Genomic DNA, 25,769 nt, shown 5'->3' with positions numbered 1-25,769 from the left:
TGGTTTTAGATCAAGGGGGCAGCTGACTGTGACCAGTTATACACCAGCATGACAGTCAGTGCTAGCTCAGCACATTATTCCTGTCTCACACTCCTCATTCTTTGACGTGATGCTAGTTTACTATATGAAGATCTTCAGTCTCAATTTTAATGAGACCCAGCCATAGATAGACCTTTTCAATGCTACCACCGAAAGTGCTTATTCAGTTGAACAGGGAGACCTGGACCCTTTCTGCTCAGCAGGGACCCATTCACTGCATACAGCCATTTGTTTTTACCCAAGATCTCAGTCATTCAGTTCTGTAGTAGGAATCACGCATCTCAAACTGTTTTTGTTACTGCTTGTTCCTGCTCTCCGCATGTATTTTTTAAATGTATTTAGTAATTATTATAGTGTAGTATTCTCTTACACTCTCTCTTGTTTCTTGATTTCTTGCAGGTGACGTTTACGAAGAGGAAGTTTGGGTTAATGAAGAAGGCTTATGAACTGAGCGTACTGTGTGACTGTGAGATCGCGCTGATCATTTTTAACAGTTCGAACAAACTCTTTCAGTATGCAAGCACTGACATGGACAAAGTCCTACTGAAATACACAGAGTACAACGAGCCACACGAGAGCAGGACCAACTCCGACATCGTGGAGGTAAGAGACTGGCTTTTAACAAGCAGCGTGGCGCTTCAGAGAAATATCTGCCTTCTGGGAATATTTTCAGTGACTTCTGGCTTGCACATGTAATGCAGCACTGTTTTTTCCGTCCGTGCTAGATAAAGCAAACGACTTGGAAGAAATGGGATGGGAAGACAGTACTGTACTCCAGTGCTTGATGGAGTTGTCATTAGCATGCTGTGAAGTTTGACCTAGTTGCCATTAAAAAGGGATCCTTCTCATTAACTGTAATGGTGAATGGAGGGGCTGTACAGTCAGACCTGCTAGGTGTTGGTGCGTTCCGACTTGCTGAGGGCTAATGCGCCTCCACATGTTCTAATGGTCAGAGTCACTGGATGTAACAGAAGTCCCGCTCTGGTTCACCAGTTCAGTTACAGCACAGTTCAGTGGGAAGTGTTCTAATGTTGTTTCCATCCCATGGCTGCTCAGGAGTAGTGATCCGCTTCATAACCAAGTTCATTTGCCTCAGCCCAGTACCCAGTAGTCACTAAATACCTAAGCCCTCACTAACCCACTTTAGTGCCGTTGCATTTTTGCATAAGGCTGGGCTGGAAGGTATGCTGACAGGGCTTAGTGTGGTTTACTTTCCTGTGGATACATTGTGGTGGTGGTGGTCAGTCTATCATCTTATCTAGTGGGCACTAAATTCATCACCCAGAATGATAACAAGAAAGTCATGCGAAGAAAAGAGTGAAGGTTGAGTAGCTTGCATTCACTGCAGTGTGGTTTACTGTCCCAGAACGGTCTCCCTGATGTGTGTGCAGCAGCACACTGTTCCCATCCCTGGCACAGGCACGTCACTCACACGCTCGCTCACACACACACACACACACACACACACACACACACACTTGCAGAATGAAACATCTGTTCAATTAGTTACAACAAAACTTGTTGCCAAAAACGTCACAGGGATGGTGACTACAATCTTTTAATGGATCCTAATACCTCTCAGTGACGCACTTGTGGTTTTAGAGAATACTCGACTCTTTCTAAAGCTGGTGGGTCTTCTTTGTTAAAACAAACAAATACTGTCATTTAGCACAGGCTGGCAAAAAAGCGAAACTCATTCTTCTGGCTTTATTAATACATGTTTTTTTTATAAGATGAAAGATATTTGCGAGGATGCTGTTATTACTTTTTAAAAAAAAAAAGTTTTAAATAAAGGTATGGAAATTGATCTGTCAGTTATGGGAGTCCTGACAGCATTGCGTTGGGAGGGTTATTATTTCCCCTCTGTTTATGATCCGTGAGTTAGTACTGTTGCATAAAACACACTACAAAGATCAGACCTTCCTCTAGTGTCTTGAGAGCCCTCCAGTTGGTTGTTCTGCTTTTGCCTTGCTTTGTGTTATTGCTGATGCTGCTGCGTTACAGTACCTTCTCAACGGCGTTTCAAACAGCACACTGCAGCCCCCCTGCCCTCCCTCTGCTGCCCTCCATTTGGAACGGAGCCCCACCTGCATTAACAGCTCATGTCTGCGCTGCGCTGTGGCTTGCATGACAGCATCCCCGTGTTTGTGTTTGCTGAAAGCCGAGGGAGGCCTCCTGTCACATGCTGTTTACTTGTTGTTGGTTTTCTGTAGAAATGAACTCAGCAGAAACTCCTTGAAACTTGTATCTTGTTTTTAAATTGTTGAGGAGGATTTTTACAGGCAAGGGAGCCCTGTGTTGTTGTTTTCCCTGTGCAAACGTAGCTGGAAGAGCAGATTCTAATGGTGTTTGTGTTCCGTTCCGTTCCCCTCATGGATTCGCTTGCCTTGTCTGAAGACAAACCTCTCTTTCAGCCGTGTTTACAGGTTGTAACGTCATTTGAACACTTTGAGGTTTTAAGTTAATGCTTGTGACAGTTTCTATATAGGCTATGATTCTTGAAGCTTTTTAGTGTTGACGGTTGTTTTAAGAGATCAGACAACTTGTTCACCCCATCAGCGGCAACACAGGCAAAAGCACGTTTCCCTGTGTTCCCTGTGCGGAAAGCACTGAAGGGCCAGGCTTACTGTCTGGCAGGGGCAGCACAGTAAGGGTTGGTGCTGTGCTTCCCCACGTAGCCTTCCTTCCCATTCACAGAGGTACAGCTCTCTGTGCACAGGGGAACAATGAGGGTCTGTTCATGCTTCTCCAAACAGCAGCACCACAGATACTCGCTTCAGAGAAGGGTTGTAAGTCGGCCAGCAGGGCAGAACTAACAGGCAGGCAAAGCTTGTAGCATTTTTCATTAACGAAACAGACACAGATTGGGTGTGGGTATAATGTATATGATGCCAGCCCAACCCCCTGGCACCACACCATGTGGGGAAAAATCTGATGTATTTTGACATATACCATTAACAAACAGCTTTGCCTTGTAGTGCCAGCCTGCATGCACAGAACCGCAATGAACTGAACAGAGAGCATGACATCTTTTATTGACTTCACTTCTGGTTTTTCATTATTCTGAAGACAAAAATAATAAAGTAAAATGACGATCTATTAAAAAAATTATAATGATAAGATTCTGAATAGCACGAAAGAGATTTCAGATATCCCCGGATCTCATTTAACATGATACCAAAAAGAAAGCCTCATGCCTTGTTTAAAGACAGCAGCCCTCCCTTCATAGCTGCATTATGCTGCATACGCTTTTGTTCCATGCGAGATGACAAATCAAAGGTCACATTCCAACTTGTTTGTACCATCTGTGGTTCCTGGGCTGGCCTTGCAGTTGGGGACAGCAGGTGGAGTGCTGTCCACAGATGGCCCTGCCTAGGGCACAGCCCAGTAACCTGCGCAGAGCTCGGCATTTGTCTTGGGTTTTGGATTGCGTTTGGGAGGAACACAATGAAGATAAACACTGCTGAATGGGCAGGGACTATATCGATTTGTAGAGCACACTTTTCAGGTGACAGGTGAACTCTTACCTGTGATGTCCTGTCCTCTTCCCCTCCGGGTAACACACCATGATTAAAAGGTGGTGTGATCCCATCTGCGTCTCGGGTCCGAGGGCTACATTTTACTGGAAGGTTGTAGTTACCAAACAGTAGTGCATGAGTGGTAGATGCAGTTTCCTTTGCCTCAAACAGCCGGATGATTGTTTAAAGTTGGGTAGTAACGGGCTCCTTGGCTGGTTGCCTAATCATTCAAATTTTGCAGCTGTTTTCTATTGAATCAGCACCCCATTCGATATGTACAGTTTTATTGCAGAATGCGATCCATATAAAGACACATCTTTCTATTCAGTGTGTCTATACAGTCTGGAATACACCTGTTTGGCTTCGTTAACGTTAGACGTCCTTGTTTCTGCAGAGTTACACACACTGCTGTGTTGTTTTCATTTGCTTTTCTGGCTGGTCTGTGCTCAAGTGGAATGAAAGCATGCATGACTCTTCCCGTTGTCTGTGCACAAAGCCATGTTGCTGTACACAAATTTAAACTTGATGCTATTTCAATATCGTGCCTGCAAGTTGCAAATACCCCTGCTGATATGCAAAATGGTGTGCATCTCGGTTTACTGGCACTTTCTTTAGGAAAGAGTTTGTCTTTTCCTGTGCTAAACTACCAGAACAAACAAAGCAGGAGCTGAAGTAGACTAGGGCTGCAATGAAGGGTACATTTTGAACTGCGATGGTTCTGAACACATTACCGAAGGAAGGCTCGAACCTTCAGTGGTACTAGTTTGCATAATTTACTGGTGACGTCGCCATAGCGACTTGTTTATATTTGTTTGAAAATCCTATTATTTTACAGGTAATCCATATAAATGGAATAAAACATTCACATGTAGTTTAAAAATATGTTATAGAATAGTAATTCTGTTTTTATAATTTTAAATAAACTGCATGTTGTTTATGTACCTGGAGTTGATGCTGCTTGCAATATATACAGTAAGCTTGCATTGCTGCAGCACCAAGTGTAGAGGACTTGGGCAAAACAAAGCTGTATTTAACAGTCACCCTGCCATGCAGGTTATCAGACACAGTCACATTTTACTACTACTACTACTACTAATTTATTAATAATAATGTATTTATTTAATAATTTACTCTTGTCATGTGACCCCAGAGATTGATTGTGCCTCCATGATACATCAATAGTCGCTTGCACAGTTTGCTTTCAGCACTGCAGCAGCGCCATATAGAGTTGCTATGTATAAGGGTTTGCTAGTGGATTTTGATGCAACAACTTTTGTTTATATAATATGCATTACACAAATCAAAAGGTCGAATTTTGCATGCGAGTGACATTTAATGTGTGATTTTATAGTATTCACACATTGTCAACAGCTTTCTGTAACAAACAAACAAACAAAAAACACCATACAGTGCGCGAACGCCACCTGAGGAATCTTTCAAAGGTTTAAAACTACCTTCGAATTCCTAATGAACAAACCTTCGAACCTTCAAACACAGCCCTAAAATGGGCAAATTCACCCCTCAGCTAATGGCTAATGCAGTTTGGGTGTCGTACCACAAACCACAGGCATTCCGGGTGATTTCCTGGTTTGATTTTTCTAGGCAGCAATCCTGTATCGGTTCCTCTTTCTGTCAGTGTTGAAGTGAAATGTAATTTCATCTTTAATGTGGAATGCTTAGCAACAGTACATACTGATCTTTTACTTTTACTTCGGTTTAAGTGGCAGCATATTTGAGAGAAACGCTGTGCAGTGTGGTGCCCTGATGTTCAGCCGAAGTACAATTTTACTTTCCAGCTCCATTGCTCTGCCTCTTCAAAGAGATACCAGTGTACATGGATTTGTTTTTGTTTCGCTGGCGGTTTGCCGTTTGATTTGCATCAGCTTTTTCATTGTGGTCTTGCAGGGCTGCAGACAGTCACTCACACACAGCTCCAACATTTACATATCCATGAATAATGGTTCTGAGTAGGTGCAAATCAATAACTAATAAAGCAAGACCGTCTGCAAATACTAGCTGGGATCTTAAAAGCAGTAGACCCTATATAACATATCCCTATAGTAGAAGCATAGCAAAGTGTAATATAGCACAGTGAGGCACACCATGCTAAACTATGGTAAATGCATAGTAAACTGCAAAATGTACAGTGCACATTTACCTTCGTAAAAAATACATGGGACAAACCTTTTAATAACTTAATGTGTGTAGTCATCTGAAGCCATGGAGGATTACTGGAAATATAAATTTTAATAAGGGTAATTGTTTAATTTCATATCCAAATCCTCTGAAGTACTCAACCAGTCATGACACTCACTCAGCCTTATTCAACAGGCAGCGCTTGATATTTTAAAGAGGTCACAGTGGGGTCTGATTTCTGGAGACTACTCCTGCACCCTTGTGACTCTCGCACACGGCAAGGTGGAATCTCGTAGAACCTCTGCAGTCGTGCATTTCAGTAACCCATCGAAGAGTGTGCGTGAATTCACTCCTAACCTGCCGCTCCCTCTTAACCTGCCCAATCTCACAGCTCAATCCTGCTTACCCTCTTGATCTTTGGATAACACATGTATTTGAACACTTTCCTTTTTTGCTGCTTGCGACCAGCTAACAGTTAAGTCTGTCTAATAGCTCCATCTTTTGACTTTGAGAGGCTGTATTTGTCTAACAACGGATTCCATGGTTTGGCACAAAATAAAAAGAATAACTATGAAGCGATAGACATTAACGATTCCTAGATCACCCACCACAGTACAACCTGTAGGTTGGTGTGCCACTGCTAGTTACTCAGAGCAGTTGAACTGGAAAGTTTTGAGTCACTATATTAAAGCTGATGCTGTGGAGACCAAAGAAAATGGAAAAGAAATCAGCCTGGCCCAGCTGGCTGGAACAGTAAGATTTTCTGATGGGTGGGCTTTTATTAAAAAAAAAAAAAAAAAAGAACATCACCTTGGCCAAATTCCAGGGTACTTTTTAGTCATGCAGCCAGATGGCTTTCTGGTGGGTGGCTACTGTACAGACACACCCTATTGTTGGTTTATTATCAGGGAAGCTTGGGCAAACAGTTTAGGAAAACCAGCCCCATTATGATTTGTATTGAACAGGGGTGAACTCAGCACCCTGCCAGGAGAATATGCTTTCTTTCACAGGGCCGCACAATTAGGTTAAGATTTACAGTAAAGTAGGTCTTTTTTTTTTTTTTCTTTTGAGGATTGCAACTTGCAAACCTGGAAAGAAAAAATTGAATGTGAGATCAATTCATAAGGCATTTCAACTTTAAATAATCTTAAATAAACTTAGCATGTTTGATTGTTTTACACACAGATAAGAGACATTTCTCTTTAAACAAAACGAACTCCCCCCCCCCCCCCCCCCCCCCCCCCCCCAACCCTAATGGATTGTGACAGAGAATCAGGAAATATGCATTAGTGGTCATTTGCTATCAGTCTAGAGCTTTGCCAACATGGAAACCATCATGTGAGACAGTCCTGTGTTAAACAGTTCAAACACTCATCGAGTGAATACTTTACGGACCCTCCTGTTTCTTTCATTATAACTAGCATAATGTACGTGGTTAAGCAATTGGCGCCCCAGCTTTTATGACGAGAAATAGAAAAATGAGACTTTGTTACAGTGGAAATGTTCGGTTCATTGTAGTTTGCATCTTGCTCAGTCCTATAGTGTGTATGGCTCCATTCAGAACCTCATTCCAACGAGGGCTTTTCTTGGTATGTGTCCTGCAAAGTGAATGCTAGAGCTGGACAGTTGTGATAAAATGCATGCAGAAAGAATGTGGACACGGGCTTCAGTTCAACAGATCCTCAGCCCTTATGAAAATGTACCTTATTAAAAGTGCAGCAAAGTGTGATAAAGCACAGTGAAAGCATGGTAAAGCACAGGTTTAGCATTGTAAATACCCAAGATATAGGATAAAGCAGATTAAAACACATTGCAAACCGTAAATGCATAGTATAACCATGGGAAAAGCATGTGGAAAGGGAGCTGAAGTCAGGAGGTAACATTCTGGGAGCAGTAGGTGAATCCTGCATGGTTACGATATCTTCCATTAGTGGTTGGAAATAATGCACTGTAAATAAGATCATGCTAGAGAGCTGTCAATGGTCCGCTCCTAAAGACAGACAGCCATGTGAGATGCTAAGAGCAGAAGACAAATTCTGATAGTACTGTAAGTGACACATGTATTTGTTGCACTTTTTTAAAATTTTGTGTTGGGCTCTGTTTCTTAGCACAGTTCTTGAGATTGCAGGTTGTAGAAATGTGACACTGCCAGAAGAGAAGCTTGGCTGCCAGTAAGTCAGTGGTGGCATAATATTAAACGCAGGAAAGACAGCACCCTGCCAGGAGAATAACTGATGCTGCTTATGTAGTATGAGAATATTACTCAAATATACCAGAAAGGGACGGTTCTGTATCTCTGGCACTGCTGTCATACGGAGAAAAAGAAACTGCGCTTAACTTTTAATCACAGTTTTGCAAACGGAGCATGTTTTATAGGAATCGGAGGGAGGTCTTACCAGGTGGAAGTAAGTTTTTAACTATTTGTATAGATATCTAATGTATTGAAATAAGAAAACAATTCGAATCATGGGTAATTTGCATGGGTAACATGATTATTATTTGCATAGATATATACACATGGTGCTTCCAGGAACACACTATATCCACTGCAGAATGTTTTAACAAAATATAACACGAAGGAAGATCGCCAGAAACTACAAGTTTTAGATGTTGCCCATGCAACAGATTTTAATTGAACTTTCTGTCATCCAAGTGAATAGATGTCATGCCTGTGACGCTTTCTCTTACTGTATTTGTATACTTTGAGTGAGAGGGAGATCTAAAAAGGTATAAGGATGGGCTGATCTTATCCTGGAAGAAGTCTTGCTAGCTGTTGATTTGTGGGATGCTGTAACAAATTGTTTGCACCTACCTGCTGTCAGACTGTCAGTCACTGTTTCTCTGTTACCGTGGTGATTTTCTGCCCTTCCTCCTGTCCCCTGGGGCCGCCCCTCTGCCCACCCAGGGTTTTCTGTTCATTTGTTTCAAATCGCCCTGCCCCTGATTATTTTCTCTATGGCTGGAGCATGTGGAGGTGGGTGGGAAGGAAGGCGATTGTGATTTCTTGAATGTGCCCGGCAGTGTCCTTCTCAGGAACCTTTAGGGAATTGCATAGGAAGAAAGGTAGTTTGAAAACAAAAGAAAAACGGTTTGATTTATTTTAAACAGTAATCTGTGTCTTTAAAATCTACTAGACCTGCACTGGTTACTGTACACCTTTACTCTTGTTCCTAGTAGAGCATCCTTTTGTTTTGTATTGCTGGCTTAAATGCTCACTGTGCCAGTGGAAATAAAGTAGTCTAGATTTATAATGTTCTTCGAGTTATTTTTACTGGTTCTGATGAATTACATACACATTCAGTGTTGACCCAATTCCAGGTAATTCTGGCATTTTTCAGTATGTAACTCAGTAGGGAGTGATATTCTCTATCTCCTCTGTTTAGCAACATACTGAACTACTTTTAGAACCTAATAACGAAACATAGTCCTATCGCTCCAAGCATTGAGCATTTGATTTGAGACATTGTGTGCATTACCATACTAGCTCATCCCTATTCAGTTGTGAGTAATGCCAAGTTAGGCATGCGTTATGCTAAATAAGCCAGGGAAGCACAGTGCACTCCTTTTAGGAGTATAATATTGTTTTTCTCCCTGTTGTATTCTGTCTAGATTATTTTTCCCTTTTTAACTTTTGTATGAAAAATAAAAGAAAACCTGTCAAGAATCTCCAAGCAAGAACAGCACACAGCTCTGTCTTAATGAATGCCAATTGGGCACATCTGCTGCTGTGAACAAACCGTCCAGAATGTTCAATTAGCGTGATTGATTAATTACACTCCTCCAAATGACTTGAATGAAGTTGAAAGGTGCAGCGATTGCAGAATTGCATTCTAAAGTGGAATTTACTCAGATGCCTGCGCTGTCCCATTAAAAAAAAAAAAGAAATAAAAAAAATACACCTATCCCTTTCATTCCCTTTTAAATATAGCTCATTATCCCCTGATGATGGGACACACTGCATATAGAAAACTAGTCATCTAATTGTTTAAACAGACTGGTGGGTTTATGCAAGTATTATCTGATGTACTGAATTAAGTTTATTAACCTTTTTTTCTGACTCATCGCTTAACCTTACGCAAAACATTAGATAAACCTCAACTTCATATTTATCATGCACACTAAGTAATATATTGTACGTCACATAATTTTTTTGAGAGCTTATATTCAGCAGCATGTAAAACTGTGTCATTTTTGTGGTGCTAAAATGTCAATTATAACAGCTTTCTGTGGTAAAAGAACCCTTCCTTCCTCTGCATGATCAGTTGAACAGACCTCATTTTGGTGCTGGTCAGCTTGCTGGAAGTGTGTTTTGAAGGGCTTTAAGAGTTCAGCAGAATAGTTCTACTGTTCAGAACTGTTCAGTGCAGCCTAACAAATCCCCTGTGATGATCACAGGCTGAAGAGCAATGAGCTTGGGCAGTCTAGTAACAAACTGGCAAATGTGTGCCTGTTTGGGATCTTAAATCTGCAGGGGACAAGTAAAGTTGGAGTTTTTGTTTATTTGATCTCCTCTGTCTCCATGCTTGCAGTGCTTTGGGCTCAGATTTAGGGATTGGTTTTATCACAGATTCCTGCAGTCGCAGTCCTCCTCTCCTTACTCAGTTGTTCCTTGTGCCTGGAACCCAAGACTCCAGAATTGTAGCTTCTGGAAGTCATCTTCGTCTTAATTCTTAGGAAATGTCTTGCTTCCCCTAATTATCACCTGTCTCTACTCCAAACTACTCTAGAGTCTTAGCAGATTACTAAGCAGTTTCTTTTTACTAAAAGCCACAGCCTGTTTGCCACTGGTCATACGAAAAAGGGCAATAAACAGTGTTGCCATGGCATGCTGCAGCCCCTAAAGTCCATTCTAATCTATTAGAAAGGAAACGGAGTGTAGCTCTCGCGCAACGCTCCGCTGCTGTTAAAGGCTTTCCAATTCTGGGTGATTAACCAACTTTGAAAGATTCATCTATAAAAGGGCAAAGGCCTAATTTGTGTTTAATATGCACAAATGACAACACGCAGAAAAGATTACATTTTAATTGGGAAATGCTTAACTTGGAGACTTGACTTCAGCTGGCGAGAGGCCAGATTCCTCCCCTGATCCAGTAAAGCCGTGTTTAACATTTGAGGTGGATGAAGGGTGCACACGGTTAGTTACGCTGCTATTGTAAGCGGTTTGAGGCAGCTGCCTGGGGAGTTTCCATTTAAAAGCATTTTTCTTTTTTTAGTTAATTAGCCAGCCTTTGTATTGTGACCGGATCTGATAAATACTTTTTTTCCCCCCATGCACGTATCAAGATCTTGTCGCAAGTTATATTTCAAAAATATTTTTTTATTACATCCCTGCATGTCACATGATTATGCTGGAGTCATGCAGACAGCTTCTAACACAGGAGGTGTTTCAGGTCTATCAGAATCATGGCTTTAGGCATCCACACTGCTGTATATGGGAGATCACATGGTTGAGGCTATGCTGCTAGTTCTTAGTCTGGTGCAAGGGGACATTCCGCTGTGGGGCTGCCCAAGTAAGCTCCTCCTCTCTAGACGTATGATGTCAGGCCATCTGTTTCATCTGTAATTGAATAAGTTAAGAACAGTGATTGAATTCAGATTATATCTGTGTCCATCAAAATGTCTGAGAATGCAGACTGCCTCTAAATAAATGATCAGCAGTATTTAGTTTCTTTTCATTATATATATACAATCTTTAGGGATCGGCTTTTGCTCTTCAGTGTCTGAGGTGTGTCATTGTTCTGCTATGATAGTTACCTAACCTTGGCTCATGCAGCTGGTGGCTTTTGGTCAGTCTGGAAGTTGTGCCTTGATTGTGGCTTTTCTAGCCCAGCTGACATCTTGAATAATATGTTGCTCTTTAGGACACCATGCAGCCAGTGGAAAAAAAAGGAATAAACCACGTATTACGTGAGGTTTTCATTTATGTTTTGATGAACCCGCTCTGTTGTGGAGCTGGAGTGTGCAGAGACCGATGCGAGCATGGGCTCTGGCATGGGCAAGGGCACAGGCTTCTGATTTTGATTTATAGGTTGATGTGGAGGCTGTCAGTTCATTTCAGTTGCTTCTCTGTAACCTCATGAGCCCTATTCACAATGCTTTAAATGATGTTTTTTTATGAATCAGAAGAAAGTTCGATGCTCTGAAGACTATACTGGAGTGTTGTTAAAGAAGTCAACAGCAGTCTGTAATATTCATGAACAGACTTTAAACAACCAACGAGTGAAAGCTTTGTGAATAGGGCCCATAGTTCAATACAAGAGGCGCTGCTTCTTTCTAGGAGGTCTGTAGCTGTGCCTGCAAGCTAGAATGGGGGTGTGGCCGTAATGTACAGTTACGGCATCAAGTGATGTAATGGTTTTAATTCAGAATTACTAACTCACACACACACACACAGCTCTGTTGTGACTGCAAGGTTGTGTTTGTGAATAGAGCTGGAATACAAACCCTCTCTCCTGCACAGTTGCTGTGGTTTTCCACTGTGTTCTTCTCTTGTTGAATCAGAGCTGTTGGTTACCTGGTTACCGCTAAGAGATTATTTATTATTATTATTATTATTATTATTAAATACAGTATATTAATATAGCTAATATAATATATACTTTGATGTCAGTGCTGTTTTTCTGTCTCATTTTCAAGTTGTTTTGTTGCAGTCCAGCTTGCTGGTCCATGTAAACATTAATGATGATTACTGTCGTCGTGTTAAGAATAGGCTTCTTATCAAAGTGCTTTTATGCAGCTAACGCAAGTGCTCAGCAAACTCATTAATCATATTTTTTTCAACAGCTTTCATAACAGTGTGTTTGTTTGTTGTTTTCCTGTACTTGCAATTCAGGTCACAAAAGCACATTATGTACTAACAGTAAGAGCCGAGACTCTAGACTGTGGACGATCCATAAAACACTCGCAATTAAACTTTCAGGAATTTGTGTGGCCTCTTCATACTGCTTACAGACACAGTGGTATGACAGCACCTTTTAGTTGCATTAACAGTTAACCCCTTGTCGTGTGTGTCGATCATGAAGCTGACAACTGCTACAGAGACAGACAGAGCAAGCCTGACGGTGCTGCAGCGTGTAAGGGCATGAGGGTACACATGAGGGTAGCATTGGAATTGGGTCTGTTTATTAAAATAACCCTCTCTGTTTACTGTGATGGCTACAGCACTGCGGATCCCCTCTAATTCCACTGCCGCGGTGCTGCTACATTCCCACTGCTGAACCAATTTCCATTGGTCAGACCAGCGAAACTGAAAGTCCCTCGTCTCCCGATGCTCGAGGGCACTGAAATCAGGGCCCTTATTAAGAACAGGCAAGCGTAGCGTCTTCCCAGAGATGAGATGATCAGTTTAGAAGCCTGGCAGGAAGTTCTTGAAGAAAGCTGGAAGCAGGCTTGCTATTTTTGCATTTGTTGAAATAGTTGAGGAAGTACAATGCTATTTTAGGTTGTTTTTTTTTCTCTCTCTGTTTTGCGGTGTGACACGTTCTGTTCCTCATGAAGGGTCCTTGTTTAGACCTAGAATGCACCCTTTTTTTTTTTTCAAGTAATGAAATTCATTTTTCTATTCCTTTCATTCCAAGCTCGCAGAAGCATGTGTCTCTTAGCTGCGCATGCTCTTTGAGTTTTTATACATTAGGCTCAGTGTGTTTTTTCAGTGCAGCTGCTCATGCTGCCAGTTTTCTCATCCATATCTCTTGGCTGAATGCAGATCCTGGCCTGTTTCAGGGTTACCTGACTCTGTAGCAAAACAAATGTATAACCTGAAGCTGGAATCAGTTTAATTATTGCTGTCGGCAGCATCCATTTCTCACCGTAATCAATCAAGCCATTCTGTGATCTGCGTATTGATCCATCTTTCCTGTTCTCTACACTCACCCCTGTCTGTGTTAAAGGGTGTCTGGCACAAGGTTGTAAGGTTTTAATGCCTTGAATCTTTGTGGCATTGCCTTGGAAATAGTAAAGATATGCTGGCAGAACATCGGAGAGCCAAGTGTGTTTTAAAAGCAGCTAAAATTACATCTGAAGCAAGACGGATATCATTACAACAGGAGATGATACTGGCTCTGTCACTGAGGAACATTGTCCCTAGACTTCAGTCTTTAAAAAAAAAAAAATAATGATTTGTAGATGCAGGAGGCAAGAGTAGCAAGTTGGGTCAGAGCATGTTCAGAACCTCTTGGATTGAAGTCCTATTATTGGCAGACGCTGTACATCTTTATTATTCAGTGATGAAGACCCCAGCTTCAACACCGTAATTACTTAGTAACTAGCTTGATTCATAGGAAGTAAACATGAATTAATGATCCATTACACACTCTTCACTCCCTAAGCAACGCCTTGTCAATCCGCAGTGCGGTTTTTAACAAGTTTTAAATTCATGTTATTCGGGTAAGTGTGAAAAGGGTATCGTTCATTACTGAACAACAAAACTAACTCAAGTTCCTCATTAACCATTGGAGCAGAACCCTGAACAGATGACAGGAATGTGTTGATTGTTTCATTCATTGACGGTTACTGCAGAATACAGTATGAAATACAGCGATGCAAAAATACCGTCTCTGTTGTGTGTAAAGCAGCACTTCAGCAATGCTTCTCCCAGTGAACGTTGATTGGGGTGGAGCACAGTACATATGATTTTCTTAAAGCTTCAGAAATAGAAACTTCTCTCTTGAAATTGGAACAAGCCCCCAGGCTTTGAACCTGAAGCTCTAATCTCGTTGGAACATGCAGATTCCATCATGTACAATTCAACATTTAAAAAGGTGTTCTGAATAAAATTACATTTGTGTCACAATGCTGCATCACAAGTTGACAATTATGGGTTGGCACTGACCCTTAAAAGCAGCATTGAGGTGAACAGGATAATTTGCGCATGTCACTTTTCTGCTGCCATGCGAGTGCTAAAGCACTGTATCCTCTTGCTCAGTGTAATCCTGATTCCCAGTTGTGCTGCAGTGCCCACACTCGCTCAACAAGCAAATGTGCTCCAGTTTTTACTAATCAGTGTTTAAATAGCTGTACAGTATGTAGGCACCTGCCTCCTTCGATTGCAGTCATGGGAAAGGACAGGGTTGAGTGTTTCCATTGCTCATAGCTTCTCAGTTGTGTGTGACTGTACTGGTACAAGTCTGTGTGTGATCTGTTCCATGGAAAAGAATAGTATTGTACTGCCTCCCTCGTGAAGGGTACGTAGAGCATGTTGGCCATGCAGTTTCCCATGAGAACATAGAGCAGGATTTTTAAGAATAATTCTTATTTTTCTTTCTTAGAAATGGTAGTATTCCCCGTGATCAGTACACAGAGCTGCCCCACTGTGTTTCTGCAGGGCTCCTGGTTATACCCAGGGTTACCGCTAGAAGGTCAGGTGACTACATGTGCTGTAATATTGCCAACAGTGAGAATGGGTGTTTTTGTGGAGGGAAAAGTCCCCATTTTAATGTCAAAAGATGTTTTTCCTTTGTGCATGTGTGCAGGTGAGTTGCTCAAGGTCATGCAGGGCTAGTTAGTTTAGTGTCTGAGCTGATAGTGGGTTGATACGTTCCACTGGCTGCCCCAGTCCCTGGGCTCTAACCACTGGGTTACTACTCTGCTGTATCTGTGCTACTTCTGTAAATCTCTATCACACAGAGAAGACCCGCTAATACATAACGTGGACAGCCTTAGGCTCAAGTGCTTGCCAGGGAAGTGCAATTTGATTGGGTGTGAAGAATAAATGTGGGTCAAGCTTTTGAAAAGGCCCATCAATTTTCAGCGTGCTGTTATTCCCAGAACCCACAGCGAACCTGCAGCGTTCTCCAGTACAAGCGACACTTAATCTTGTGCCTTGAATTACGCTTTCCTCAACTAGTCAGTTCCTGTTTGTCCTGAATAGATCACAAATTGGGTGTTTATGATGCAAATTAAGACAGCATTGTTTCCCTACATGTATATAGTAACCCTGATTTAATATAAATTTTCTTCATCTCAAATATCTGGGAGAATAAGCTTTAGGAACACTTGATCAGTACATCAAATGCAATCATAAATGAAACCTTGGAGAGAGGAAAAGCATTTTTATTTATTAGTCCCCAAAATATGTTCACACTTTCACAACACTTTTTCGATTTCCCTGCATTTTCCCTGGTAATCTTTCTCCTCTTCTTCCTCTAAAAGCAATGTTTTATCTCTCGCTCCTTCTCGCTCTCTTTCTCCACCCCTCTCTCTCGTTATCTCAGTTCTTCCTTTCTTTCTCTTTGTCTTCCAGCACATGAGAGCTCGGGCTACAGATTCAGCTCTTGCTCCTGTGGGAGAGTGCAGGGGGCAGGTATACACGTGTCTGGTTCCTCAGTGCTCTGCCAGACAGTGGAGAGGCAGGGGGACAGCGATAAGCTTCCGCGCCATAGATCTCCCTGCCACGGCCGAGCCACAGATTAATGAGAGGCTGCCTGCACAGGGGATATAGAGTGTCTCTGGCTAAACGTCCTGCTGGTACAGCCTGCCCTCTCTGCTTTCATCGTGCCTTATCGGAACTCTCGTTGCACTTATGAATATTTTAGAGGAGAGCGAGAATGGGGGGGGGGGGGGGGGGGGGGGGGGGGGGGGGGTGGGGGGGGGGGGGGGGGGGGGGGGGGGGGCTCTGACAGACCGGACACAGTCTGGAAAAGCAGTGCAATGTCACACATGCACAGGGTGGATTTTACAATCCACTGCTTTAAATGTACAGTTCAGTACAACCGATTTTAGATTTGGTGTGTCTGTACGTGTGTGTGTACTCTATGCATTGAATATTTACATATGTAGAGTACTTATACTGTACTGCATGCATTCTCTGTGCAAGTGAATTTGGTACTTGATCCGAATGTGTGAATGTGTGAGCCCAAAAATAAAATGTCCACATGCTTTTGTGTTAATGTCAGGAAGAGGAGTTTTTTTCTTTCTTTCTTTGTTTTTTTAATTTTTTTAACAGTGCTTTAAACATTAGCAACATACAAAACATGGCTTCTACTTTACTTTTTCATACTTCATCTCAGTTGTATTATTAAGTTTATAATTTGAAATAACAGGCATAACAGTACTGCTGAGAATGTGGAACAAAGCTCTTATTGTGTTTTGTTTTTTTTCTTAGCACAATATCAAGGATTGTGTTAAAGGCACATTGACTGTGCACAAGTTAAACAAGCGATCAAAAGCATTCAGATACTAGCTATCAACACCAAAGCTGATATCATTGTTTCATTGAAGAGGTGCGTGAATGTGACCCTGAACTGATTCATTCTTGCCTTTTTAAAATTTTTTTATAAAAAATGTAGTCGTTGCCAAATATTTTTTTATTTTCTCCCAATTTGAAATGGCCAATTATTATTCATTTATGCTTGGTTTACCACTACCACCCCTGTGCTGACTCGGAAGCGGCGAAGACGAACACACACGCTGTCCCCCAAAGCGTGTGCCGTCAGCCGACCGTTTCTTTACACACTGCGGATTCACCATGCAGCCGCCCAGGAGCTACAGCGTAAGAGGACAACGCAGCTCCCTGGCAGCTAACAAGCAAGCCCACAGGCGCCCGGCCAGACTACAGGGATCGCTGGTGCGCGGTGAGCTGAGGACACCCTGGCCGACCTATTTCTTTCCTGTTAATTGCATGAGTGTTTTAAACCGGGGACCCTTGTCCCTCTGTCCATCCCACTCTACATGGGGAAATTGGCAAACACATTCCCAGCCTCCTATAGACGGTTATGGATTGCATTTGGCTGTATTCTGATAAACTCTTGGGTGCTGTGAGATTATGATGTGATCATCAGTCAGTGTAGTGTATCATTGATTTTTGTAGGGGGTCTGGTTGTGATAGTTTATTGCTCCGGACAGTGCTTGTGTCTTTCTGACCGTTTTCCCTCTTTTTCTTCTCTCCCATTTCTTTTCTGAATCTGCCTCACCCCCTGCTGTGCGAGGCACCATTGTGTTCGATCCGTTCCATGTAATGGGCTCGTCAAAGGCATCCTTTGAGTTAGCTTGATGGGAAAGCTTTTATCTGTAAAGACATCAGATACACATGTCTTTCAGTTTGAGTCGTGCCTGTCTTCTATACAGAACTCTGTGTATTAAATTATCCATGCTTTCAGGTTGTAACTTTGGGAGGTTGAGTGGAGAGAGAGTCAGGTTTTAATCCCATTGCCATAAAACTGTCTCTGTGTCTGCCTGTCTGATTTGTGTACTCACATGTCTTTTCTTCTCTGCTAAATTCTCATGAGACCAGGCAGCAGGATCTGAATGGGTTGAGCCCGACAGTCCGGATAGAAAGGACGGATGTTGGGTAATTGTTGTCTTTATGATAAGCCGTCTTGTATACAAGAAGCCGTGGCTGGAATTCCCCCAGTCACACTGGAAACAAGGTAGAGACGAGACTGAGCTGTTTAGCAGGTCAGGTCACGGGTCGCTGTGGATGGGCTCTGCTTGGAAGTGCTCTTGCTTTCCTGATTTGCAGCAGTGTCAGGATCCTGCCTGTTGTTGCAGCACTGAAGCAATGGAATGAAGCTGTAGGCTTGTGCTCTGCAGTGGTGTGCTGCTAGTGTGTATTGCTATGTGGGATATTCCCCCTTTACTGTAGCTGTGTCATTGGTACCAGTAGGTTGATCTGTCATGATGAGTCATTTCGAAGATTCACACAGTCCTCCAGGTTTGGCACACTACTGTAGCTCCCACTGCAAAACATTACAACTGGCCAGCATACAGTAGAACCCTCATTTACTGGATTTCATCTCAATTAAATAATTCATACTTTGTACGGTCCAGCCAAGCAGACATAGGATGTTATTGTTAACGTGGGGGTGGAATATCACCTGAGTGCTGGCAAGTCCTACAGGCTCTGTCCTGGGCTGTATCATGTCTGGAATTGACTGGAACTTTCTTCTGTTATTGCACACATGCACAGACACACAGACACACACACACACACAGACACACAAACACACAGCAGCTGTGACCGGGGAAAAAATAACCCTGTTTTAAAAAATGTTATTGAACGTTAGCTCTTATCAATCTCAAGTCTCAGGGTCTCTCTCCCTGTGAGAAAACAGAAACTGCTCTCTCTCTTTCTCTCTGCCTCTCTGCCTCTGTCTCTCCTTTCCTCTCTCTGCCTCTCTCTCTCTCTGTCTCTCTCTCTCTCTCCCTCTCTGTCTCACATTCTTTATCCCCCCCCCCCCGCTTGTTTTTGGCTATTGTACCTCGGTATTGTGTGTGGCAGCTCGTGTTGCAGTGATAAGGTGACAGCAAGCAGATAACGCTGGTTTCTGCTGGTTATCTGACTGTAGTCTGCTGTTGCTCTGAGATAGCACGATGGCAGCAGCTCTTGTTTGAGAGACCCCGCTATTCAGATAGACAGAAAGCACACTCGCTATTGACTAAACAAGGAGAGAGAGAGACTCGGGACCCTGTCGACATTGATGTAGCGTGATCTTGATAAAAATTAGTTTCAATGATGGTTATAAACTTATCTTACCTGTACACTGTGTATATTTCATTAACAATTCTGCTTTTTTTCAGTTCAACTACTAGTACTGATATACTGTAAATGTATAATTTGGCAGGCATTGACACTGACATTATAGTGCATGGTATAATTATATGCACATTATTACCTTGTTAATATTACAGTTTAATTGTATTTTTTAACCTTTCGACCGTAGTATTTGGTATATGTGGTATTTGCATTAAGATTGTGGGATTTATTTTCTCTTCAGAAGTGGCTGCTTGTTTTATCATATTTAATGCATATTGATTTTTATACCAGTACCTCTGGGATCCAGATGGCCCTTAGACAGACAGAGTCCTGTTTTCTGCCACTGATGTCCTCTGGTGTATTTGTTGCATTTTGATAGTTTACAGCAAATTTTGTTGTTGTCCTCTGAATATTCTGCTTACCGTGTCTTAACACTGGTTTTGCTGTATTGCTGTTATCTTAAATGTTTCAAGGAAATATTTCCTAAGCAAGACAAAACCAGCGCTGGGGCTCGAGGTACAGCATTCTCTAGGTACAGTATTCACAATGAGACTGATAGACTCTGATAGGTACATGGAGACTGATAGACTCTCATAGATAAAGCATTCACAGGGAGACTGATAGACTGATAGGTACATGGAGACTGATAGACTCTCATAGGTACAGCATTCACAGGGAGACTGATAGACTCTGACAGGTACATGGAGACTGATAGACTCTCATAGGTACAGTATGCACAGGGAGACTGATAGACTTTCATAGGTACAGCATTCACAAGGAGACTGATAGACTCTCATAGGTAAAGCATGCACAGGGAGACTGATAGACTCTGATAGGTACAGCATTCACAGGGACACTGATAGACTCTGATAGGTACAGCATTCACAGGGAGACTGATAGACTCTGATAGGTACAGTATGCACAGGGAGATTGAACTTCATCTACTGTACCTATGAGAGTCTGAGGGGGAAGGGGAATTGGAAGTGATGTCTCTTCGAGTCTGTGAAGTCTCTAGCCTTGGCATTGACAGCACACCTCGGATGGGTCACACAGAATGACCTTCAGGGTCTCCAACAACAGGACCATGTATGGCCATGGCAGGGCATGTGTCCACCTGATTGGCCCTGGCCGGGGAGCGAGGGGGCTGGCAGGTGTTAGAGCGAGGGACACACCTGTTCCACCATGTGCTGATTTTAGTGTTCTGTTTACTGGGAGCCACGGACAGAATCCGTGGGACACACAGCACATGTGTCATTTAGGAAGGAATTATAACCAGGCTGATGATGACCTGGGATCCTTGCACTTGTGTGCTATTTAACATGAATTTACTATATTTGCTTATTCATTTAAAAATTAATTATTTCTTCATTAATGGGTGTTAGTCTTGGTTTTCCATAATGAACATGTGCCTCTCAAGCTGAAACAACAGCAGGGAGCTGTAAATGGACTGTTGCATAGAGTTTGAATAGCCACTTCATTGATCAGGTTTTTAAGATTTGCCGTTTTAACGGTTCACAAGCAATAAATATGAGAAAACACTCCGGCAGTCTGCTGAGGTCCATTATGAGCATTAAAAAAGGGTTCCGTTCAAATGCTTCTGCTTGGTTCTTTCAGGGGTCATGATAACACAAGGCTTAATAAAGCAGATTAAAACTACAGCGAGGGGATGGTTTTGTTCAGAAGCCTCTGGGGCTTCATTGAAAGCATGTTTTCAAGTGCAGTTCACAGTTTCTTCGAGAAAGGAGTAAGAGAGACAGGGAAGTTGTGAGCTCATTGCTTCAGAACAGCTGCAGCCAGACACATTTCCTTGTTAGGGTTTCATCTCCGATGTGGTTCAGGCTGTCATGAGACCAACACAGAGGTCAGCTGACTTTCACCCCAACTATAGTTCCAGGACTGGATTGGAACAAGTAGGAAACTCAGTTAAGGGTTTTTTTTTTTTTTTTTTTTTTTTCCTGTACATCAGTTTGTTTTTCTTTTCAACACAAAAGAAAAAATATATATATATATATATTAGATATATATATATATATATATATATATATATATATATATATATATATATATATATATATATGTATATACTTTTATATATACTTTTTTTTCTAGTAAATGCAAGGCTTCTTTGTTGCAGTTCACCGGAAATCTACAGTATATTACTGGTTTTGCAATTCCAAAAACTTTCTTTAATAATATTTTTTTTCTGGAAAGCTTATTGCAGCTGTAAGTCCTGAGTGAGGGTCTGTAGATGGAGGAAATCAACGTTGGTAATGACATTCAGAATTACCAGCTTAGTCCCACTGCTGGAGAGATGTGCCTATTTGTGCATGTTATGGTTTAGAAATCTAATGGTCTCTCTCCCAGCCGTGCTGAGGGTTCTGGGACAGTGAAGGGTTGGCTCCAGTCCTGGCTCCAGTTCTCAGGGGGTTCTGGGACAGTGAAGGGTTGGCTCCAGTCCTGGCTCCAGTTCTCAGGGGGTTCTGGGACAGTGAAGAGCCGGCTCCAGTCCTGGCTCCAGTTCTCAGGGGGTTCTGGGATGGTGAAGGGCCGGCTCCAGTCCTGGCTCCAGTTCTCAGGGGGTTCTGGGACGGTGAAGGGCCGGCTCCAGTCCTGGCTCCAGTCCTGGCTCCAGTTCTCAGGGGGTTCTGGGACGGTGAAGGGCCGGCTCCAGTCCTGGCTCCAGTTCTCAGGGGGTTCTGGGACGGTGAAGGGCCGGCTCCAGTCCTGGCTCCAGTTCTCAGGGGGTTCTGGGACAGTGAAGGGCCGGCTCCATCCTGACTCCAGTTCTCAGGGGGCTGTGGGACAGTGAAGGGCCGGCTCCAGTCCTGATTCCATTTCTCGGGGTTCTGGGACAGTGAAGGGGCGGCTCCAGTCCTGACTCCAGTTCTCAGGGGGTTCTGGGACAGTGAAGGGGCGGCTCCAGTCGTGACTCCAGTTCTCAGGGGGTTCTGGGACAGTGAAGGGCCGGCTCCAGTCTGATTCCAGTTCTCAGGAGGTTCTGGGAGAGTGAAGGGCTGGCTCCAGACCTGGCTCCAAGTTCTCAGGAGGTTCTGGGAGAGTGAAGGGCCAGCTTCAGTCCTGGCTCCAAGTTCCCAGGGGGTTCAGGGACAGTGAAGGGCTGGCTCCAGTCTTGGCTCTCCAGTTCTCAGCTCAGCCTCTCCGATGGCAGAGCGAGTGATGAGATGGAGCACTGAGTAACCCGCAGCTCTGTCTTGCTACAAGAGCCTTGCCTAGCCTGGCTGGCAAGCAATTTAAGATAATAACCACTGTGGCCGTTTAATTTGTAGTTCCGATCGAATCTGCAGCACTCTGGCAGGGAGAGCACATAGCTGCGTGATAAACAAGGTGGTTTATGGGGCCCAAAGTAAACCCTGCATTCAGTAAACAGGAAATGACCCGGGAGGGTGTTTTAACCATATTAAAATAAACAAAAAAAATAAAACTAGAATGAGAAAAAAAAAAGACAGTGCATCAGGGAAAGTATAAAACACACAGAAACACGTAAACATGACTTTCTCTCTCTTTTTCTGGAGGGACCCTGCCTGTTTTTGACTCGAGCAGGAGCTAGTCACTCAACTAAAAACAGGAAATAAACAGAGCGAGGCGGAGGCTGGAATGCAGTGTTAGGATTGGTTACAAAGTAAACCATGTGAGCACACAAGGATCAAAGTGAATGTGACCTCAAGACAATTGTTTTGAGTTCTATTGGATTGACCAGTTTATTTATAATTTTCTATAGAAACAGAAACTCTTTTATAATTTCATGTGCAAGGCTACTGCTCCAGCTAGTCCTGGAAAACTGGGAACACCCTCCCCGTCTAGGAAAGGTTTCCTAGAAAAACTGTTTATTGCATTTCCTACAAGAACCCAGAGCAATCTGCCTGTTATCTCTTAGGAAGCGTCGTATGATATCTTAGTTATAGATCCAGCAGTGCTCACCTTGGTGGTTGGAAAGCTTGGAGCTGTTCTAGGGATGTAAGCTACTTGTTACATTGTCATGTCACTGTGCTTTCATAGTCCTGAAGCTTTGCCAGTCTAGCCATACAATGCAAGACATTCAGCGATTTGTATTTTATTTTACAATGTCTTCCAATGTCACTTGAGAAAAATTTATTTATAATTGTATAATTCAATTTTTGTATGTGTATGCATGTATCGTGTAAAATGTGTACTACAGTAATGTATAATGTATAGCTGGTTCTGTCTCTTGGCAGTAGACTGTCTCTCAGTTCTTAATCTTGCTTAGCTGCTTGTATGGCATTCATAAGAGAAAAAAATAAACACTTAGCCAGCACTGCCCCAAGCTGTTATAAGCTGCAGTGCCTGTGTGTGAAGCACTGGGGCTGGTTTAATGGGTTGGTTTAATGGGCCAGTGTCTTTATTAAGCACAAAGCAATCAGAACAAAAACCTGGGAAACAGTAATGACACCTCTGAGCGTGAGCCATGCTGAATTAACCCGAGAAGCATTTCAACCTGCAGAGCTGCAGGGAGCCGCTCGTGCCTCCAGCTGTGGGGCTTCTGAAGATAATTGAATAACGAGACAATGCACATCATGTACTGCACATGTCACAAAGCAACAAGACTAGGTTGATGCCATGCTGCGACATTGAAAGTACAAGATTGCGGTTACATTCTTTTAAAAGAAGTACAGAGCAAATTAAGAACAGCAGGGTTAGTGTGGCAGAAACCTCGCCTTCTGCATTGGTTGTTGTTTTCACATGCATGCAGCAGTAGGGTTGTGCTTTTGATTCTGTGGAGGGCAGGGGGCCACTAATGCACAGGAACATCACACGACTTGCTCCTACAAGGTCCAACAGCAATCAGGCAAGTGGCTGAGCTGGTATTGAACCAGGATCACCTGGCTCCTAGTCCTCAGCTCCGCAGAAGCCCAGCAGCATTTCCTTAAAGTATAATCTAGACAAGAGGATTGTTTTACCGCGTGTGTATGTGTGAATTCTTCAATTGTATTTCAGAAATTAAGAAACAAAGGCCTTAGTGACTGTGCCAGTCCAGACCCCGAAGACTGTTTTGGGCACAGCCCCCTCGTGGACGACCGATACAGCAAACTTAACGAAGAGACTGGTTTAATGTACAAGCGCTGTGCTGTAAGTACTTTTTCACTTCTCCCTTGCCTTTTTGTGTTGATTCCTTTTTTTTATGTTGATGTTCACTGCAGGCGCTAAACAAGAAAGAACACAGAGGCTGTGATAGCCCGGACCCCGATGCTTCATATGTCCTCACCCCCCACACAGAAGAAAAATATAAAAAAATTAATGAGGAGTTTGATAATATGATGAGAAATCATAAAATCGTAAGTAAATGCAATATTTTTGCTTGGCTTTGTGGCAACGATTTTTGAAATTAAAAAAAAAAAAAACCCACCTAAAACCACTGTGGAAGTATTTCATAACTTTTTTTGTTTTTAAAGTAATTTTTTTTTTTCAATTAACTGACAAAGTCTCACCCTGATAAGATCACATTGTGTGGGATAGGGTGCAACGAGATTCTTTACCCATCACCAAAGCCCCCAAACGCAACTCAAGTGGACGATATCTGACAATCGGGCGGTTTCCTCCACTGCCGTCCAAAGCAAGCCACAAATATGAAAACAAGTTTGCATTTGCATAGAGTGGGGGCTTGTTGATTACAGCAGGGGTGTAGATGTTTGAAGCTGAATCTTCATGTTCTCTTCAATCTTCTTTGACATTGTTCTCTGAGGAGAGGCTGCAGTGTGGCAGTGCTCACCAGTGGTTTCATTAAAGTTGTTTTTCACACCTCTGTTTGGAGGTGTAAACCACATTTAGTTTCCTTCAACCTACCCGGCAGCCCCTTACCATTGATCTGATGAGTGGGGGAGATTAACAGCACTGTGTCTGTGTTGATTCAGCCAGCAGCCAGCAGTGTCTTAAAATCGTTCTCTTTTGGATAACCTGCGCCAAGGCTACAGCGATTTGAAAATGAAACCAAAAACAATTCATTTGCAACTTTTAGGCTTTGGACAATCGTGATCTTATCCTGGTGTGCAATATTAACAGTTGCACTTTCAAAATAATAATAATAGTAATAATAATTTAAAAAAAAATATAGCAGACATATACAATTAACGCTGACCTTATTGTGACTTCTCACTGTCACTTCCATGAACTTTCTAATGTACTAATATATCACTAACCACTTCACTGTATTGTGCTGATAATGGAATGGCTTGCCCAGCACCAGCCCACAGGTGCACTCACTACAGCTTGGGTTAGATAGCACTGCATTGGGTAGTGATGGAGAGCAGTCTACCCTGGTCACATCCCCACCCTTATCAAAACACTCTGAAGATCTCTATAGAATGCCGACCGCAGTGTATTTAAACAGCAAGACTGAATTCAAATTGAATAAAAACATTCTGCAAGATTATTACCGTCTCGTCTTCTCTAGTACTGCGGAGTCTATAGAGATTTTATAAAGCACAAGACTGCCCTGCAAGAGAAAAGGAATCCAGAGACATGTTTGTTCCTCAGAAACAAGCACGCACAGGACTGAGAAAGCCAAAGCAAGTTCTTTTCTTTGTGTTGGCAGGGATTTGTTGGCCTGTCTAAGTGCAATTTGTTTTGAC

At 42.6% G+C, this 25,769-nt stretch overlaps 1 protein-coding gene across 12 annotated transcripts in view; it reads left to right on the top strand.

Annotated features, from left to right (window-relative positions):
• The window catches only part of LOC121294709 (myocyte-specific enhancer factor 2A-like), a 98,837-nt gene that overhangs the window by 52,950 nt on the left and 20,118 nt on the right, over positions 1 to 25,769 (top strand). For 6 of the 12 annotated variants that reach the window (XM_041218735.1, XM_041218736.1, XM_041218734.1 and 3 more), the window contains 3 exons: positions 439 to 642; positions 24,139 to 24,270; positions 24,342 to 24,476. In XM_041218735.1, coding sequence (XP_041074669.1) covers positions 439 to 642; positions 24,139 to 24,270; positions 24,342 to 24,476 — 471 coding nt within the window. The remainder of the gene's footprint in view (positions 1 to 438; positions 643 to 24,138; positions 24,271 to 24,341; positions 24,477 to 25,769) is intronic. The other 6 variants (XM_041218733.1, XM_041218738.1, XM_041218741.1 and 3 more) reach the window with 2 other exon arrangements.

This window comes from Polyodon spathula, chromosome 19 (assembly GCF_017654505.1).
Source record: "Polyodon spathula isolate WHYD16114869_AA chromosome 19, ASM1765450v1, whole genome shotgun sequence".
Taxonomy (NCBI): domain Eukaryota; kingdom Metazoa; phylum Chordata; class Actinopteri; order Acipenseriformes; family Polyodontidae; genus Polyodon; species Polyodon spathula.
Note: the sequence above shows the minus strand (reverse complement) of the source record. Positions and strands in the feature narration are given on the sequence as shown.